Source organism: Octodon degus, unplaced genomic scaffold (assembly GCF_000260255.1).
Source record: "Octodon degus isolate 3935 unplaced genomic scaffold, OctDeg1.0 scaffold00037, whole genome shotgun sequence".
NCBI lineage: Eukaryota > Metazoa > Chordata > Mammalia > Rodentia > Octodontidae > Octodon > Octodon degus.
Window position 1 is genome coordinate 7,520,397 of NW_004524613.1, and position 7,303 is coordinate 7,527,699.

At 46.7% G+C, this 7,303-nt stretch overlaps 2 protein-coding genes across 5 annotated transcripts in view; one reads left to right on the forward strand and one right to left on the reverse strand.

Annotated features, from left to right (window-relative positions):
- Positions 1-3,471, forward strand: part of Tldc2 (TBC/LysM-associated domain containing 2) — a 17,639-nt gene extending 14,168 nt beyond the window's left edge. For 3 of the 4 annotated variants that reach the window (XM_023714824.1, XM_023714821.1, XM_023714822.1), the window contains exons 6-7: positions 969-1,042; positions 2,460-3,471. In XM_023714824.1, coding sequence (XP_023570592.1) covers positions 969-1,042; positions 2,460-2,637 — 252 coding nt within the window. In that variant the 3' untranslated portion in view covers positions 2,638-3,471. Of the gene's footprint in view, positions 1-968; positions 1,043-2,247 lie in introns of all 4 variants that reach the window. The other variant, XM_004630994.2, reaches the window with a different exon arrangement.
- Positions 3,472-3,888: 417 nt separating this feature from the next.
- Positions 3,889-7,303, reverse strand: part of Samhd1 (SAM and HD domain containing deoxynucleoside triphosphate triphosphohydrolase 1) — a 73,107-nt gene continuing 69,692 nt past the window's right edge. The window contains exon 15 of the mRNA XM_004630995.2: positions 3,889-5,491. Coding sequence (XP_004631052.1) covers positions 5,330-5,491 — 162 coding nt within the window. The 3' untranslated portion in view covers positions 3,889-5,329. The remainder of the gene's footprint in view (positions 5,492-7,303) is intronic.

Sequence of the window (7,303 nt, forward strand, 5' to 3'; positions counted from 1 at the left end):
CAGGAGTAACCTTTTAATTAATCTATTTTCTTACTAAAAACTTCCACTGCTTTTATTTTTGACAACTATCTATATGCAGTAATATATTAAACTTCTGCGGCCCTTTGAAAATCCTGATTTAACTGACCCTAGAACAATTAACTCATTCAACAACTACTGATAGCACATGGCTGGCAGGAATACAGGGAATCAAGGTGGGAACAGAAGAACCTGGCACATGCCAGAGCCATGGGGGTGGGGGTAGGGCTGAGGAAGACACTAGGGCCAGGAGGGAGGTCCAGGACGCCCTGGGTGACAGCTAAGCTGAACAGTAAGAGGTGGGGCCTTGAAGATCTGGGCGGGTGCGCCCTGGGCAGAGGGACACAAAGGCCAGTGTGGTTTAAGTGTGGTCAGCAGGGAGTGGGGACGGGCAGAGCAGAAAGCCAAGTGAGGGTAGGGTGCTTTGTGCAGTAGGAAAGAGTCAGAACTCAGCCCACTGAAGTGGGAAGGGGTAGAACAATGAGAACACAACCACTCGGGGTGCAGGGTGGAGACAGGCAGCTGGTGGGAGATGGGGACACTGAGATGGGGGAGGCTGTGATCCTGGCAAGGCGAGAATGGGGTAATGGCAGGGGTTTTGCAAGGCACAGCTGTGCAGCAGCTCTGGAGGGCAGGCCAGCCGGGCATGTCCTCTAGGGAGAGCATGATCAGTCCCAACGGCTGGCCTGTACTTTTCTCCTTGCTTCTCCAGCTGGAAGGAGAAAGCTTCAGAGGTTTGTGCTGTCTCTGGAGCAAAGGTGCTGCACATGGAGACTTTGGGAATGCAAACTCAAAGGTGCTAGGAACTTGGCATTCCAAGAGCTTGCAGCTGGGTAGCTTCCTGCCCCGGCCAGCCCTCGAAGCTCCATCTCATTCACAACACTGCCACCCAGTGGCTTAAGGCCAGACTGCAATAGCAGGGCTCAATCTAGCCTTTTCCTTTCACATAGGTCTTCAAGTGGACAGGGAGCAACTCGTTCTTTGTGAAAGGAGACTGGGATTCACTTATGATGGGCAGCGGCAGGTATGTATCCTGGTCCCTCCCCACTCCTGAAAGGCTGTTGTGCATGGCCAGCCCAGATAGATAGGAGAGGCAGGCGGTTTACTTTCCGGTCCAGCCTTTCAACATCAGGGCCCACCCTGCTCTGAGCCAAGGAGGAGAAAGGATGCAGGAACCTCACGCCCAGCTGCTTACAGCTGGTGACACGTTAGTGAGAATTTCTGTAATCTGGGGAGCATCTATGTGGTTGGATAAGGTTGGAAGCAAGAGATCTGTCAGTCAGCCCAGTAATCCTAGGAGATAGAAATCAAGGGAGGCAAGCAAGCCGCATGTGCCCAAGAACCTGGCCGATGCGCGTGTGTGGGCCTGAGCATGGACCAGAGAAAAAAAAGCTTGGTCTCTAAATTCAGTCATATCCTAGGGGGGAAAAAAGAAATTGAGTCACATTAGTAAGTTTTACCTATAGGGTGAAGATGAGATTTTTTTTTTTTTTTTTGGCTGGCTCAGGCTACCTTAAGGGCGGGTATGGCGTGGCATGTGGAGCTGGGGATCGAACTGCAGACCCCCATGCCTGACTGGGTTTGTCCATACAGGCACTTAAACAACTAAGCTAACTGGCAAGCCCCTTGAGGGTGGAGATTAGAGCACTGATTAACACCAGGAAAACACTTTGCTTTCCCAGTTGCCTGAAGAGCCTCCCCTGGAAGGCAGCTTGGTAAGAATAGGCCAGGTAGTGCTGATCCACAGTGATTTACTCTGGGCTCCAGCCTAGGTTTCCGTCAAAGGGGTTGTTCCAAATGTCCCAAACTAGGCTGTGATGGTTGTACCACTGCATAGATTTGCTAAAATCCCTGCACTGCTTTAGAAATATTCTAAATTCTTTTTTTTGCGGAACGAGGGATTGAACTCAGGCCCTTGTGCTTGCCGGGGAAGCACTTATTCCACTGAGCCATCTCCCCGGCCCCAGAAATATTCTAAATTCTGTAGGGAACAACATGCTAAGTCCTTCAAAAGTCAAGGTAGGGGCTGGGGATATATAGCTCAGTGGCACAAGCTCCTGCCTGGCAAGTTCGATTTTTAGCACTAAAAGAAAAAGCTGGGATAAATCTGCTAAGGGAAAGAACCCCAACGAGGGCTGCCACAAGGTACAGGCAAGGGCTGGCAATGATAGTAGAGCCTACAGCCTGACACACAGGAGTGAGCCAGGCCCAATGTCCTTTTCTCTCTAGTGGCCAGTTTGGGCTGTGGCTGGATGGAGATTTGTACCACGGCAGAAGCCACCCCTGTGCAACCTTCAACAACGAGGTGCTGGCTCGGCAGGAGCAGTTCTACATCAGGGACTTGGAGGCCTGGGTTCTAGGTTGAGGCCCTGCATGGCGGTTTTCTGGGTTGTAGAGCTGTGGCCCTGCCCATGATTGCTGTCCTAGCCTTCTTTATCCAGGACAGCCCTTCTGCTTAGAGTGGATGGCCAAGTGTCCACACGTGGATTGTGGCTGTTGGAAAGGTCCTCGTGGCCTGGGGACACACGGAATGAAGCAGGCACTATTGTCCTACAGAAGAGACTTTGGAGATGTCAAAGACACACCTTACCCAAGCAACAGAGACCCTTGTGGAAATGATCTATAGCAATTCTGTAACTAACACAACATGTTTATTTGCAGAAAAACCCAGAACACATTAAAAATTAAGATTGCCTAAAATTCAGCTCCTCTCAAACAGTAGCATTGGGTATATGCTTCCAATTATCTATAGATGTATATATAGGTATATATATAGATATATGCACAGAAATGGGATACTGATTATAAGTTTTAGAAACCATTTTATTTTTTTTAAGTTGAGAAGTTTTTTTTTTTTTTGGGGGGGGGCTGGCTTAGGCTGCCTTAAGGGTGGGTCTGGATATCGACCCATGGTATTCTTTGCTTGACTGTATTTGCATAAGCAGGTGCTTAAACAACTGAGTTCTGTAGGCCCCCAATAAACCACTTTAAAAATATCACCAAACCTCATGAAACTGCTCAGCCAGTGAAACTAATAAAGACTCTAGCAGCATCTTCCATCTCTTGCTTGTTCTAACATAGCGGGGAGCTCTTCATCTAGTACAATTTCACAGGGAATACATAAAAGCAGCACATGGACAATGTGCATAATTTGGACAATGAAAATGAACTTTTAGATTCAACCTCAAGCAGATTAAAAGAGAAAAAAGGAGTATGCTTCCTGGCCAAGCAAGAGCTCTGAGAAAACTATACATCCCTTCCCACACTGGTGCCTGCCTCCTGCTGGAAGGAACAATGTTCTAATTTGCTCCATTGCTTAAGGAAAACCAGTTACCTGTGACAGTTTTAATCCCATCCCCTGGCAGATCTAGCACAGACAGTGCTGAGATACCAAGAAGGACCTGGGTGGAGTTGACAAAAGACACATTCCTCTGCAAATAAGGGTCCAAGCTGGGCACATGACCGTGCAGGACAAAGTGGTGAAGTAGCACGCGGCTGGCTTCAGGATGGACACAGCCAAATGCCTTTATTGTTCTGTTTTCCACACCCAGTTAAGTCATCAGTCCCTTCAAACTGAAGTTCTATTTGCATTCTTAAGGTGATAATGTTTAGTAACTCTAGAGACTAATATGTTAAAATCTCCATTTTAATACAGTTATAACAATGTTTCTTAAGAAAAATTTATACTTGTACATGACACATGGTTCTGGGAATTAAAACAGTTGCAAACAGCATAAAGTGCAGTTGTCTTACATGCAAAAAAAAAAAAAGATGGGAGTAAAACAGATTCATTTCTCAGATAACACAGTGATATTGTATGAGGGCTACAAAATTCCAGAGTTAAAGTATCACATTCTTGAACTTAAGTCTGGTATAGGAAGTTGAGACTACAGTTGTCTCCCCTGAATGTGTCAGAGGCACCTGGCGAGGCACACACAGGCCAGAGCTTCACTTGTGCGTCAGCGAGCGAACCCACAGGGGCAGCATCATGGGGAGAGACAGGATGGCTCTGCCTATGCTCCCAGGAAAGACAGTCACCCTAATTCTCTACTGAGGGATGCAGAGTGCGGTAACACAGGACGGCAGGCTCCAAATACTTCACTGAGAGTGGACGGAACAGAATCTAGTTACACAGTACAAGGCGACAGACAACATAAGTCATGTGCTGTCACTTTCTTGGGGAGTGACAAGAGAACATTGGTGTGTAAAAAGGGGCTCAAGGCCTCTGTCCCCACTGCCCTGCATCTCCAACACTTTCTGGCCACCACCCCTTTTGACTCCAATTCCAGATCTTATTCTTAGTGAATTTCTACAGCCTAGGGTAGAGGACAGGCTCCCTGGGGACAACTGCCCTGTTCAACCATGGTGGTACCCATTCTGTAGCTGGGAAAATCAAGTTACAAAGGGGAAACTGTGACCCAATGGGTAGTCCTGAACCTCAGCAAAGGTAGTATAGTCCAGTTTGCTTTGAAACCTATAAGATGCATTGAAGCAGCAAGAACAGGCCCAAGGACAGTCCTTGTGATATCCTGAGCCATTCACTAGGCAGACCCGGAAAGCAAGCAAAGGGACAGGGAGTTTATTCTAGGTTGGGCAAGGGTAAGGCCCTTGGGCTGGGTCATGGAGGACTCAGGAGAGAGAAACGCCTAGATCTGCAGCACAGCTGATTCAGAGAGCAGCCTGGTCTGAGGGATCCCTCTGCTCTCCTAAAGAGAGACTTATGTTCTAGTCCCAGCCTGCATTAGGATGTGGCTCAGTCCATTGGTATCCAAGAGGCATAAGGCCCTGGGTTCTATCCCAGCATGCCCCCCGCCCCCTATAGGCCTGAACCCTCAGTTCCTCTCACCAAAGAGTCAGAGCCTAGTCCTTTACTTCCTGTGGGGTGGTGAGCACTTCCTTAGGAGCTAGAACTTGTTTTATTTTTAATCATGACTACTCATGACAGTTCCAGCTTCAAATTCCAACTTGTACCCTTGCCTCATTTCTAATTTAAAGAAAAAAAAAAAAAAACAATCATCGGTCATATGAGATTAGAGTAGATTAAAAAAAGAGTTGTTATTCTAAAAAAACAGACTATGAAAGGAGAAAGGTTAGCAACATTAAAAATAGGCAAAGTAATTGTTTTCATAACATGGGTAGCAAAATTTGCCTCATACTTTTGCTTTTTGAGTAAGAATTACTTACCTTCAGGATGTGTATACATTCAAAATACAAAATAAAAAGCACTAGGAACTAAGTTTGTGGAGCTCTATGATTAAATTCTCCAGCTTGTGTTGGGGAGAGCTTTTTGTAAACAACCAGTTGCAGACATTCACATGGAGTCATCCTCAGATAATGTGGATTGGTCCTTCCGCACCTTGGGGTCCCCCTGAAACAGCTGAACTTTGGCTCTGGATGCTTCTGGGTAGTGAACTGGTTTGTTATTCCACTCTTGTTTTAGAGGTGTTATAAAGGGCGCTACAATATCACCATCCTAGCAGGAAAACAGAAAACAGAGAAAATCCAGTTTCTGTCATTCCACTGCTAAAACTGTCTTGGCACACACACCCTTCGTTGGCACTGGATTGCTCCTCACAGACTTACTCTCAGAAAACTGCAACTTAGACATGCCCTGCGCTTGGGTCAAATTAGAAACTCACTAGTCCTAAGCTAGTAAAGTCTTCATGAAAAAGCCACCAGAGCTCTTTCTAAAGAGCTAGGTTGGGGCTGTAGCTCAGTGGTGGAGTTCTTACCTAGCAGGCAGAAGGCCCAGGGTTCCACTCCCAACCCTGAGTTGGGGTGGAGATAGCAGAGCCAGAAGCAGCGCCCCACCGCTCAGGCCACTGCTCAGGCCACTGCACCACTTTGCAGACTCCTTTCTGTCTTTCCAGGAGAAAAGGAACCTGCACTGGGCCCTTGATTCTTGCTTCCCTGGTCCCCTCTGAAAGAAAAATGCCCAGGTCAGGAGATAGTAAAAAGGGAATGAGAATATGTACTGGCTAAAGGTTATTTTTTCTCTGCAATTAAAGCTCTAACTTTTACCCCTTTACAAATACTCCAGCCAATGAGCTCATCTACCCAAATGAAGGCTGGCTTCAAACTGAAGGGATACTACTGACCTAGGGCAGACAGCATAAGCAGGCAGGCCCTCCAAAGCCTGTCTCTGTTTTTAACCACTTTAGAATTTGTAGTTAGAGAGTCTCTGTGGTCATATGAAGGCTCTTTGGGAACTTTTATTACACTAGGAACAGAATGTCATGGGACAGGCCTGGGAGACAGCTTGGCAATCTAAGCACCTGTCTGGCAAGTGCAAATACCCAGGTTCGTTCGATCCCCAGTACTGCATACCATTCTGACCCCAAAACCCTGGGTGTGTGGTGCTGGCCACTGAAACTAGGTGTGGTGGCACATGCCTGTAATTCCAGTACTGAGGAGGCTGAGAGACAGGAGGATCATTATGAGTTTGAGCTGCGTAGTGAGACCTTGTACCAAATAAATAAAGGAAAAAAGAAAAAGACAAAGACAAAGAAAAAAGAATGTGGTGGGACACTGAGCTCTTTTGCTGACTGGCCACCAGACCAGCAATACAGAGAAATTATTATTTAAATTGTAGCTATGGGGCTAGTGATGTAGCTCATTGTAGAGTGCCCTGCACAAGGCACTGGGTTCAGTCCTGAGCACCAGTTCCCAGGTTGAGCAGCTCCTCCCTCTTCACATGGCTTCCCCACAGCTTGTAGCCCTCAGATCTCTTGGAGCAAATCTGTACCATGCCGTGGCACTTGCTGTAGTACTGACCTACTGAGCTCTCTTTCCCTTTGTTTCCCTTAGCATCTGATGTTCAGGGGAAACAGGTAACTGGTTTGGATGTAGAATGCTATAGCCACTTGCTTGTCCATTACATTCACTCAGTCAGTCAGCCAATTTTTTTGTGAGACAGGGTCTTGCTATATAGTACAAACTGGCTTTGAACTATGTAGCCCAGGCTGGCTCAAACTCAGGGTGATCCTTCTGCTTCAGCCTCCCAAGGCTGGGATGACAGGTGTGTGCCATCACATCTGCCAATCAACCAATATTTAGTGGGTATTTTCTCTATGCTAGACACCTATGCCAGTTATGCCATTATCAATAGAGACAATTTAAAAAAACATTCTCCACAGGATTATCAACTGGAGATTGTCTCCTCTGTCTCTTTATTTTCATTCTAGAGAATTTAGTTTACTGACATCAAAATAGCCAGTCAACACTGAACTTGAAATAGTTTAAAAACATATTATTGAGGGCCAGGAATATAGCTCCGCAGCTCAGC